Source organism: Fulmarus glacialis, unplaced genomic scaffold, assembly GCF_000690835.1.
Source record: "Fulmarus glacialis isolate BGI_N327 unplaced genomic scaffold, ASM69083v1 scaffold14787, whole genome shotgun sequence".
NCBI classification, from domain to species: domain Eukaryota; kingdom Metazoa; phylum Chordata; class Aves; order Procellariiformes; family Procellariidae; genus Fulmarus; species Fulmarus glacialis.
This window is the reverse complement of record NW_009225211.1, coordinates 1-12320: the sequence shown is the minus strand read 5'-3', so window position 1 is coordinate 12320 and position 12320 is coordinate 1. Positions and strand designations below refer to the sequence as shown.

Here is a 12320-nt window from a genome sequence, read left to right as displayed (position 1 = left end):
AGACAGTTTTGCTGCTCTTGTCATTCCTCATCCCAGCTGAGGATGGTAAAGTTTCAGAGGGCCAACACCAGAACAGAGCTACCCAGGACAAAAATTGTACCTGGAATCCTGAATACTGCAATAGAACATAAAAAAATATAAACTAGATACAATTTTGGATGGATTGCTGGCACCGAGTAGGACTTTGGAAAAAACCTTCATGTAAGTCATAATCAAACTCTCACCCCAGTGGTTTTAATATTATTTGGCACATCTGACTACTATTTGCCACTTACGTTTTAAAGGAGCCTAAGGGTGCTGTAATAAGGATTTCTATTTAAAAAAATACTTTAAAAAGGAGACCATGATAAGTAATTTCTTTCAAAAATCAAAGCTAGTATGTTCATTTTCCTGAACATTCATGAGAGAAGGAAATAATCTAAAAACTTTCCTTGTAGAGAGGATACAGATCTCTGTGTCTATCTTTCACTAGCAAGATAAGAGGAATTCATTAAAAAAGTTCCCAAGAATTTTGTCAGCTGAATTCTGCCAATTTAGAATTTTTTGCCAAAGGTTTCAAAATAGTAGCATTGTTCTTCACAGAGTTGTTGTTTGTTCAACTTTCTTGTATGTGGGGATTTTCTTGTTTATCGTGTTAAAATCGTATCAACATTTCTCTATATGTAATATAGTACATTTTGAAGCCTGGACATTGAATATTCAGATTTTCAATATAACAGATTCCTTACTCTAAAATTTCCTCTCCCCTCTCTAAAGCTTCAGGCTATTAATGTAATCAGCAAAGAACCAGATAAATGCTCAGCTTTTTGCTGTCTTCCTGTCAGTCTTGTGGCTAGTAAGAAAATTCACTGTAAAGAACCTATTTTTATTTCTTTATTCTTCCTTTTGTCATACAGAGCAAAGCGTTGCTATTTGCTGTACTTTTCCCATGTCAATTAAGAGCTGTTTGATACGTCGCTTGAGCTGAGGCAATCTTGCCAGAGGATCTGGTGGTTCCAGTTCTCCAGTGAAATCAAGCCAGCTTTCTAAAACTACAGAAGGAAAAGGAAGAAGTTGATTAGAATAAGTCTTCGAGAAACAGTTTTCATAAAAATTAAACCTTTTTGTTCTTACTCTCTGTCTTTTATAAGAGAAAATATACGGAGGCTGTGATTTTTATTTAACAGAAAAATTTTTTATTAGGGAAACGCCAACCAATTCCGTGTTTCACTCAAACAATCCAAACATATCTTCTGATTTGATTGTTACTATAAAAAGGTACCTGGGAGCAAATTATACCCTGGGCTAACAATTTACCATCTACACACATAAAAGAAACCTCAGTTCATGACCTAGCTATGACAGTTCTGCAACAGAAAATGCAATCCTTAAATGCAAGGCTTGCTTCTGTCACTTTAACAGGCTCCTGTTTACAAGGTCCAGATTACAGAATGGTTTTCCAATCTTCAACAAATGTTTTCAAGGAATTTCCATGCTTGTAGAGACAGAGAAGGGAAAAGGTCAACCCTGTTAGCCTAGAAATACCGCCTAACACAAGCAGGAATATTGAAGTAAAACTGCAAGTAGGAATAAGACAACTTTATTTGTCAAAAGATAATTAAGGACTCCTATGACTAGACTACACGCTCCCCTCATTCTTAATTTCTATGACTGGTGAGTAAACTTATGTGCTGTAATATTTACTCCTACACTATAATCTCATTCAAGTTTTCTCATGAAGCCTGATTTGTCTTCCTGAAACCAGTTATTTACTAATATACAGCAAACCAAAGTTGAAGCCAGAATGAACCCATCTTTTTTTTCCTAAATATTGTCAAATACTAGAACAATCAAGCCAAAAACACTCCACGCATATAAAAATCCATCAGCTTTATAACCCGTATCTGGACAAAGACTAGACAAGTTATCTAAGCCTTCTGAAGTCTGTCTAGTATCACAAACTTGAGCTAAATTTTCAGGGTTCCTGAGTGCTTCAGCTACTTCATTGGGCATTCAAAACTTGTGGAAGGGGGTGGAGGGATCAAGGGTACAAGCTCTGGTTATAATTTTGGGTACCCAGATTTGAATACAATTCTTAAAAACCCATCCTCAGTGCCTCAGATCACTTTCAACACAGTGGCTATGAAAGATGCTTTTACAGGTGTATTAACAAGTATCTGGCAATGCAGTTACCATCAACTTCTTTTTCAATCAGGTCCATTCTGCTGGTGACTTCATTCTGTACATTCTCTATATGGGTAAGGAGATTTAGCTGCCATTGAAGATGTGTGTCCACTTGTTCTTCTGAGCCTTTTCTTTCATTACAAACAAACACAGTGTTTCCTTCAGCGGAATTCTTCATAGGAGCAACAGAAAGAAAAAAATTGCCATTTAAAAGGGTTGTTCTGTTCTGGGTTGTTTTTTTTTTTTAATTTCTGATGTTGATTTCAACACTTGAGTCACACGATAAGCTATGCTGTTTCAGAATTGTACTTCTGTCTACTTGACAAAAAGCATACTCAAAAAAGCCGTTTACCATGACACATCAATAGACTAAACCAAACAAAATGCAAATTCCATACAAATGAGCATGTGTAGCACTGGGGGAGTGAGGCAAGAGGTAAAGTTTACCAGCTCAAGCACTTTGTTTAAATGCAGTAAGACAGAATGCATTTCTGTGCCCTTTTTATATAAATTGTGACTTAAATTATGAAGTGCTGAACTGCATTGCTCTACCGTCACCAAAAATGTACAAAACCCTAAGATTCGTTTCAACTTTAGCCAGAGAATGAAGGAAAACTCCCTAAAACTCAGTAATATCCAAGATGTCAAAAGTAATTATTTTGCACAAAAAAGCTGGCCGTTCTATTTGTTGATTAAGGCAAAAGACTTCTCTTCCTACCATTGCTATGGTCCCATGTAACTTGCAAGCACAAGTCTGGGACAGAATTGAACATGTTCAGGGATAGTTACAAGGGCAGTAACATGCAGAGTTACGCAAACATAGTATCTGAAGAAGACTGACTTCTCTGAAATAATTAGTATGTTCATAGCAAGTCAGAGATAATACACAAGTTCCTCATCTTTCTGTATTTGACGTTCAGCTAATGGAAATGACTAAAGGAAGTACATCGGATCTTACATCGGATCTAATGAATTAAAATATTCAGCATCTCCATTAATTAGCAGGATTCACAGTTTACATTTTATATCCACTATGACTCCATATCTGATTAAGTTCTTTCACTATTGATGATTCTATTTTAGGGACTAGAACACTGGATACGTGTGCTCACAGTGTGTCAGTTCATGGCAAATGCCAGAGCAAGGAGTGATTTTTATCTTATTAATACACTTGTCTGATGAAGTGCTCAGCTAATTTTTTTCCACGTCACGTAATAACAGACTTAACACCATTTTTTTTCTTAAACTATTTCTTCCTCCAGTCAAGAATGGGAAGAGTGAGAAGAGAGGGGAAGAAGAAAATAGGGACTGATGGATTTTAAGTTACTACTTCAGCAAAAAAAAAACCAAACCAAATTTCTTTTTAAGACTTAAAATCAATGAAAAAAAAAAAACAAAACATCAAACTTGGACCGACCTGCTGGCAGCTTTATGAGCAAGTCCTGGAGGACAAATATTGTTAATACTCACAATATTCATTAAAGGAGTTATTTATCAAAGATAGATTTGAAAAGCCATAAAAGCTCATATAATCTCTCAAACCTTTCAGATAAAATCTTTCTTCTCTCAAAACATCAGGTTGGCCTCCACAGTGTTTTCACTGTTCAGACTGTTATCAATCTTATAAATGATATTTCCAACGTAAACAAGAAATGCCCTATTTCTTACTTAATTTTCAGACCCTCTCTAAAACCATGAGAGAAGAACGCAATTTTTCCCTTGCTGTATGAGGACCCAAGTCCATAATTCTAAAACCAAGATCATCTGTTAGGTGAATCTTTTAGATGCCCACTGCAGTAAGTTAGAGAAAATCTTAAAGTTAAATAACTTAATATCTAAATAACATCATAAAAGATTTTTTTTTTTTCCTGTTAATGACCTCTGTATTTATTCAAATGGCTAGTTAATGCTCCTTGGAAAAAAACCCACAAGATCAAACAAGTCCTCCTCTAAGCTAAGAGATCAATGTAGGCAATCACGGAGCCCTGGCAGGGGTAGTAAGAGAAGCAGAGTACAGGATCCAGCTTGTGAAGAAGAAATAAACAGGAGGTTCAGGTGAGGAAGGCTCATGCTTTCAGAAGCAAGAACAAGGAAACGACAATTTTAAAGATAATGCATAGTCCAAAAAGGGACTTGATAATAGTCAATCTGAACACTGTTTATAAGTGAAAAGAAGATATGTAATAGAACTGTAGATTAGGATAAGACAAAACAGTATGGAAAGCCAGAATATTCAAGGTTCTGCAGGATGCTAGAAAGGAGAATCCAAAGCCCCAATCAGAACTTTGACAAGGAGAGGTGAAGAAGGCACCTTACAGAGAAGTCAGTTCACATAAAAATGGCACTTCACTGTCAGTGTCATCATGGTTTTAAGGTAAGTACAAACAGGTTCACGGAGAAACCAAGGAGAGCTTTTCAATGCGTATTAAGTCTAGACAGAAAGCCTTATTTCAGATATCAAGGCTGACTAGTGACAAGGTGAACTAAGGTGTCCCAAAGGAAAGAGTACTCTGACACTGCCCCAAACAGATCTCTTCCTGGTTTAAAAACAGAGAGCACCTAGCTTTTTAGATATATGCTTTAGTCTCTGAAGGAAACATTAGTTTTGTTTCACTGCTCACAGATATTTTCTTTTAATTCTAAATGTATTTATACTATTTACAGTGATAATTTAAGCTACTGTTGGAAGGAAAGTTATTTTCACACTGCTGCATGTCTCCTTACTATACAACCTGAATATAATCATGCGATTTAGCATACAAACAGTTATTTCTAAATAGAATGAGCCAAAATTTCCCATTCAGATTATACAGCTTACATGCCACATTTAAAACTAAAATTAAAAAAAAAAAAAGAGATGTATCTTACTCATTTCTTCCACACCAGAAAGTGTACTTCAAAAGGGGGATGAGTTGGGCGATTTATTCTCACACAGTTGGTATTGTAGAAAACAGAAAGGTTTGTTTCACTTTGTTTTTTGCTCAAAGAGAACTCTTCACTAAAACCAGACTAGCAAGTTTCAGACCTTTTCCACAAAGTAATGTATTCAAACCATTAATGCAAAAATGAGAGAGAGATGTTTAAATAGCCAAATATAATCCTGACTAAAAACCTGTGAAACATTTCATTAGAAGAAATACGCAATATAAAAGACTCAAAACAAGTTGCACACGAGGCGAAATTAGTTGGCCAGTAAATCATTACTTGTGGACAGAATTCTAGATAGTGTTGCTATTAAAAGAAGAATATGGTACAATAATAAACATTATTACAAATATCAGTTTAACAAACAACAACAACAAACCCACATGTAGAAAACAGAATTGAGAGAAAAAAGAAAACTTGTCCCGTTTTCCTCACCTCGCAAAAACCACGTAAGTTCTGTTTCAAGACTCTGCATTTTAAGCATAGGATTTTTTGTTTTTCCCCGAAACACTGGATTCAGCATAAACAGTTTTTGCATAGGCAATACTTTAACTATACTTTGCATTTCATTCACCAGCTGAAATGGGTATACTTCACCTGAAACTACTTCAGTGACCCAACTTGCTTCTAGTGATTTCTGCTGACTTATTTGATAGAATATGTCAACTTGTAACAATGAACATTTCTAAACACTTGTATGTGCTTGAGTTTTATCAGATTGAACATATTTTTCCAGCTGAGAAATTTCCCAGATGAAGAATGATACTTACCTGCTCATTCATGCCATCATCTTTAAAAGAATATTGTAAACAGTTTTTATTCTCTGTGTGAAATTCCTGATCTTCCTCAAAACTACTTGTATCTTCATCATCTGAGCTCACAGGGTCAGTGACTGTTTTGCAGTCTTGACCAAAACTCTGTGGTTTTTGGTAACTGTGCTCACTTGTGATGTATGTTTCTTCCATCTTCTGGGGTATACTGGACGGTTCTTTATGGTTCTGACTGTGACACGTCCTTTCAGTTGGATTAACAGCATCTGGCAAAGTCACTAACTTCTTCTCTACCCCAACAGTTATTTGTTCTTGTTCTTTTCGCATCCCTGAATAAGCCCAGAGATGAAGGTCTGGGTGATGCTTATTTCTGCAACGAAGGGGAGGAAAAAAAGCAAGTCATAGAAAATACCACTTACAGCACTGAACTATTAAGCATCCGTTTCTGCTAGATCACAGCTATTGATAAGCACCGTTATCAAATATGCAAGTATTCCTAGGTCACTTATCAATTTAGGATAAATCCAGAATGTCCCTTAACCCAAAATTGAAAAAAAAAATTTAAAAAAATCACCAATAATCCCAATATACCAGATCCACCTAGGTGTTGAACACCTAACTCCCACTGAAACTGAGGGCATTCTACATCTTGCTGTTGAATTATTTAAACTATTATGGAAGAACGAACTTTAATGTGAGAGAATAATGCATATGGAACAATGGTAGTCTCTGCTACTTAAATATATAAAGATGGAGAATAAACCCTGGACTGATACTTACTTTAATATCCCAATCTTCAACTGCAATCCATGCAGTATTTCAGTTACACCATATACATCTGCCAGTAGGTGATGTGTTGACACAATCTTTTTGGCATTAAGATGAGAGTAGTTTTCTTTCAAAAATGATAATCCACACATGTGTCCATTGTTTAGCCAGTCTTTATCATAAAGATATTTGGCACTCCACCTCTGACCTGGGGTAAGCAATAAACAAATTTGAGGGCATCTAAAGCCACAGCAGAATTGTATTTAAAACTAGAGTGCTATAATTATATGTTGTACTCTCCTAAATGTCTCCTAACATCCATGAAAGAATGATTCAAGGTCTTGCTATTAATATATTAAAATTCAGTTTTCATGGATTAAGAGGAAACTCTTAACACTTATGAAAACAAAAATAAACCTGAAATCTCAAGACTTCTTTAAATGGCATTTGAAATGAAAATCTAATCACTTTTGCAATCAAAGTACAGAATACTAATAACTGTGCTATTATCAATCTAACTGCAAAAAAATGTTTAAATTGGCATTTTATTTCACTAACTACTGCAGCTTACTTTTAAAAAAAAGAAAACCTAACTTACCAGAGAAATGTTAGAGAGTGGATTTTACATGGACATATCCAAAATACCTAGTTTGTTTCTAAAAGACAAATATTTTGTTTCAATACTGAAGTCAATATCTATTTATAAGAAGCCAGGAGAAGGCTTCATGAAAAGCAGACATTTCAAAGTTACCTGACAGCAGAGTTCTTACGCTCTCCTTTGAGGTGCCTTTACCAGACACTACTAGACAGAGTACTGATGTAAGTGGGCCTTAGGTCTCCCATGCTATGGCAACATCTATGATCTTAACCCAATAGGCATGAATAAGTATTTAGCTAATGCTTCTATAGTAACTTAATAACTATTTAAATTAAAAAAAAGGCAACAAAAAACAAAACTAGAAATGTATAATGCTAATTATTCCAGTATTATTGTTTATAATGAGGAACCCAGACAAACAGACTGACTAAGACCGCAATATCTTACACTCAATTTCATATCAGACTATCATCATATACAGAACAAAGAATGGGTTGATGGAAGCCCTCCATACCTTTCAGGAGAATACCCTGTCTATCTCCTTTCTGCCCATTATCCCAATACACTTTAAAATACTGACATTGTGAATGACCTTTTTCTCCTGACATAGAAAGAAAAGAAGTAATGGTTAGGAAGGGAGAGAAGATAAAAATTAGGGACACAGTCTGTGCATAGCAGGGGATAACGAAGTACCTAGTACAGTGCAGGGAAAGAACACAAGACAAATTAGTTGGTTTTAATAAGAAAAAGCTTGACTGCTCAAAGAGTACACCACACAGAACTATCAAACAAGACTCTATACCATCAACTTAGATTCAGATTGGGGCAAACTGAAAAAGTCACATCATCTTTCCAGCTCTATTTTCCTAAATTTTCTTCTCAAAAATAACTAATAAAAACTGTCCTGTTTTATACATCTGCAAACAGTTTTCAGATTTCATTTCTTAAATTCAGAATGAAAGTAAATTTGAGGGTGTAGTCTCATTGCCCTTTTGAAACAGCTGGACTGTTGGATATTTCACCAGAAGACATGTATGTGCGTTTGTATCAATTGTCAGGAAAAATACTAAAAACTTTCTTCCAAATCATGTAGTTTTTCTCCAAATAACTGCTATGAAAAATGGGTTTATGGACAGAATCATTTTTAAATCAACATCTTCCTAATCAAATGTATTCAGTTTAAAAGTAAATAGACTTTTCCTAATTCTTACCATTTCAAACTTATCCTAACAATCTTAAGTCAAGATGTGCTGTTTGTGCACTATCATTTACCATAACAAGTGCTAGATTTTTTCATATTTTACACATTCAGTTCCACACCTGTATTTACACAATTCTGGTCAAATGCAAACATTATAAAATTGCAATTAATTTGAAATGACATCCACAGCATATTTGAGTGTACTATGGTAATGAATCCTTTTTGTCTAAAACAGCATTTAAATGAACAAGTGTGATTCCAAGCATAGGCAAAACAGATTGCTGAGCAAGAATGATTTGTTTAGAAAGACTTTTCAGACTACAACGACATGAAAAAGTGCTAAGGTTTTGGGGGAATTAAGTTTCAACAACTAAAGCGACGATAATAAAGATCACGAATAAGATTTAGCATAGCTGAACAAGATGTTACTAACAGGAAAGTAAGTTTTCTGCTCAGAGCCAAACGTAGGATCACTTGCCCCAAAGAAGCATAACAGATAACACAAAACAGACAAAGCTTTAACAATTTAAGCAATGCGTAACATCTCTGCTTAAATATCCCAAGCAGACAGCTACAGATAAAGGTGGTTTACCCATACCTGGTGGATCTCTGCAGATATAACAGATGTACTGCTCTGGAATGCTGTCCTCTAACAGTCCCATGCATACACTGTGCTGCCAACACAAGCATTCTTCACACTGATGTCAGAAAAAAACAAAGGCAAAAACTATAACTGAGATAAGTAGATTCAAAAATCAGAAGCTATTTCTTGTATCGTCAAAATGCAGAGAACAGCAGTTTAACTTAAATAGCTGGTTTGAGTAAGATTATTTTAGTTGGGCAATTTGTGTTTGGGTAGGCAAAGACATCGAGCTGAAAAATAGCTCTAGTTTCGAAAGTTACCTCAAACACAAATTCCAGACTGGAAAAAAAAAAAAGAAATTGAAGATGTAATATTTAATAATATTTTATTACAACATTCAGTATTTTAGCACCTAAATATTTAGTAGTGAAACATAAGACAGGAGTATAATATTACAGTAAAGTAGAAAGATAATGTAATACATTACAGCATAACAGTGAAAAGTAGAAAACTCTTCAGTTTAATTATTTATATTTACAAAGCATCTCTCCAGTGCGCTAGAAAGATGTGTTTTTAATATCGCACCAATGGAAAATCTAAAAGAAAAAGAAAATGAAGAGAAAATGAAAGAGGAGAAACAAGAGAATAGGAGAGCAAAATAGAAGTGGTAAGACATGAGGGCCTAGAAACAGCAAACTGGTTGCTTTCAGTGAGACAAGGCATGAAGAGGAAAAAATCAGGCTGTCATTGGACTTTAGAAACAGGCAGGAAACTACCACTTAAAAATACATTTCCCTTTCTCAACTCAGTATTTGCCTGTGTTCTAAATATCTACTGGTTTACTACTGAAAGTCTCTCCTCTTTGCTTTGACATGCTTTTGAGCATCAACCTATTTAAAACACTGAAGTCACTTTTCCTCTTGTCGTACCATTACGGCTACAGTTTCCTCTCCTCTCTCCAAAGATTTCTACACCAGTCCATTTTTCCACATTATTACCATAGCTGAACTCCTGCTTAGTTCCGCCAACACAGCACTGCATTTCAGTGTGTTCCCAGGGACAGTCTTTGTGTCCTTCATTTTCAGGCATTTCTGTCATTTCCCAAAGACTTTACCAAAGACTTTAAGTCCATTAACACGGGACAGCCATACTCGCTTCCTTCAAATCTCAACTAAAAAAGCTCCACATATTCAACAGAAACTGTACCACATTAATAGCTGAATACAAACCTGTTTTTTGAGTGGGGAAAAAAACCACAGGAAGTTCATGGCTTTTTTTAAAGTTACTGACAACTGAGATCTTCCTCACTGTTGCTTGCACCTAATCTAATCACTATAACATGAATTGCTTGAGACAAAGACTTTAAGTTATTCATTACTAGATGGGAAATGTTCCCCTCATTTGAGTAGAAATAAATAAGCAGCAGTAGTTGCAAGCCATCAGCACCTGAATGCTATGCAGACACTGTATAATCTTCTTCACTTTTTTCTACACCAAGTAAGATTTAAATTCATAGCGGTTTCTAAAACCAGCTAGTGACTTTTAGTTTGAGAACTGCTATTTTAAAGATGAAGCATGCACATCACACACCCATCACAATTACTGACAATATTAACATCTGTATAGCAGAGGTCCTGGATACAGCTGAGGTACATTTACAGTCAGCAGAGTGGTACTGCAAAGCACCAGGGCAAAAGCAGAAGGGCTGGTATAATCGGGATAGTCTGTGGACAGAAGCGACGATTTGTGTGCGGGAAAGGATACTTTATTCCAAATTTATCAGCTCGCTATGAAGAAAAAGGTTACCTTTCCTTACAAACCTGTTCTATATATGGATTTGTTAGAGAAACCCAATCCTAGAGTAATAGTTCTACATACACCGAACAGAGTCATGCCAAGTGCAGAACATAGAAATATTTTGTTACTGTTCACTTCTATTTACAGCTCTCTACATAACTTCAGTCTCCAACACATCACAAGTAAGAAATTCAAATGGAAAATATAACCCCCCCGCCAATTCCTTTACCTGAATCATAAAGCCATTTTCTTCATCCAGTTCACAAATGCATCTAACAATTTCATTGAGAGCATCATCTTCATCCTGAGACTCTTCAAAGTTAGTTGAATCAAAGTCCTGATTGTATTCATCACCACTAAGTAACAAACTCTCTGTAGAGGAATCATCCAAGAACTCCACATCTGAAAGGTCTAGTAAAAATAAATACATGTGAAACTGTGTGTGCAGAGATGTGATACTTTACAGAAATATAGGGGGGTTTAGCAGTTAAAAATCTTAACCTGTGTATAGCAAAAAATTGCTCTCAAACACACTGCTGGTATATTAGATTTCTTGATAAATTCTGCAAAATACCTTTAATGTGGTATCCTCAGAAGCAGAGTAGCAACACTTAACCAAAGCAAGTACAATGCAGAACAGCTTGAGGAGTGTAAGCATTTTGATTTAAATAGATGAACTAAGTATAAATCAGTCACCATATTTATAGCTATAATCCCAAACACAAACCAAATTATTTCCTTTAAAATTCTCTTTCTTAAAGAATTAAACCTACAAACTGAAAGTTGCTGTTCAGCCAACCTACTTTCTCCACTAAGATCAACAGACAAGATAGCTCTTGGATACTGGTATGATGTATTCTTCTCCGAGAACATGCTGCGCAAAGTCAGAGAGCTCCCCGAGGACCGTGTTAATGGAGAGGAGCACCTGTCCAAGAATTCAACAGAACTATCTTCATAATCTGAATAATCTGAAAAGTTAAAAGAAAATAAGTCACTGTTACAAAAGCAAAGAAAAGTTCATGACAAATGCAAAGTAAAAAAAAAATTTAAGTACACTGCAACATTATGTTCAGAAGTAAAGAATAGCAACATTGAGGTATTAGCATGATGAAACTGTAAATATGAAATGACACAAGCTCTTCATAATATATTTTATAAAAAAAATTCCCGTAAGAAACATAATGAAGTTTAATAGCTAAGAGAAGCACTACCCATTTAACTCCCCCCTCCCCCCATCTCTAAATGTATAGAGGAATAATTTTTCCTAGATCATTATACAGTTTTCTTTTTCCACAATTCATCCTGTACCATCTGCTAGCCTTAGAGATGCTGCTGGTAGCTCTCTCTTTTTGCCTTAGGTCTGTTTGTAGCACTACCAACATCGCTACCTAGAAGTAACTGCAGACTGCCCTGTCAGGATAAGTGATAAAAGCTTGTCTGCACACCTGCAGAGGAGCACAGGGAGCCCAAAGAAAACCCTCCTGGGATGCTCCCAGGCCCATCCCAGGAGCCATC

The 12320-nt window shown here is 35.6% G+C and overlaps 1 protein-coding gene across 1 annotated transcript; it reads right to left on the bottom strand.

The window, feature by feature from the left end:
- Positions 1-668: 668 nt before the first annotated feature.
- Positions 669-11773, bottom strand: LOC104072362 (PHD finger protein 20-like protein 1; the record flags this gene model as incomplete). Its single annotated transcript, XM_009582415.1, has 7 exons — positions 669-1031; positions 2173-2335; positions 5859-6228; positions 6639-6834; positions 9024-9123; positions 11035-11216; positions 11609-11773. Coding segments are annotated over 7 exons (1319 nt in total), but the record flags the coding sequence as incomplete, so codon positions are not given.
- Between the last annotated feature and the right edge of the window lie 547 nt (positions 11774-12320).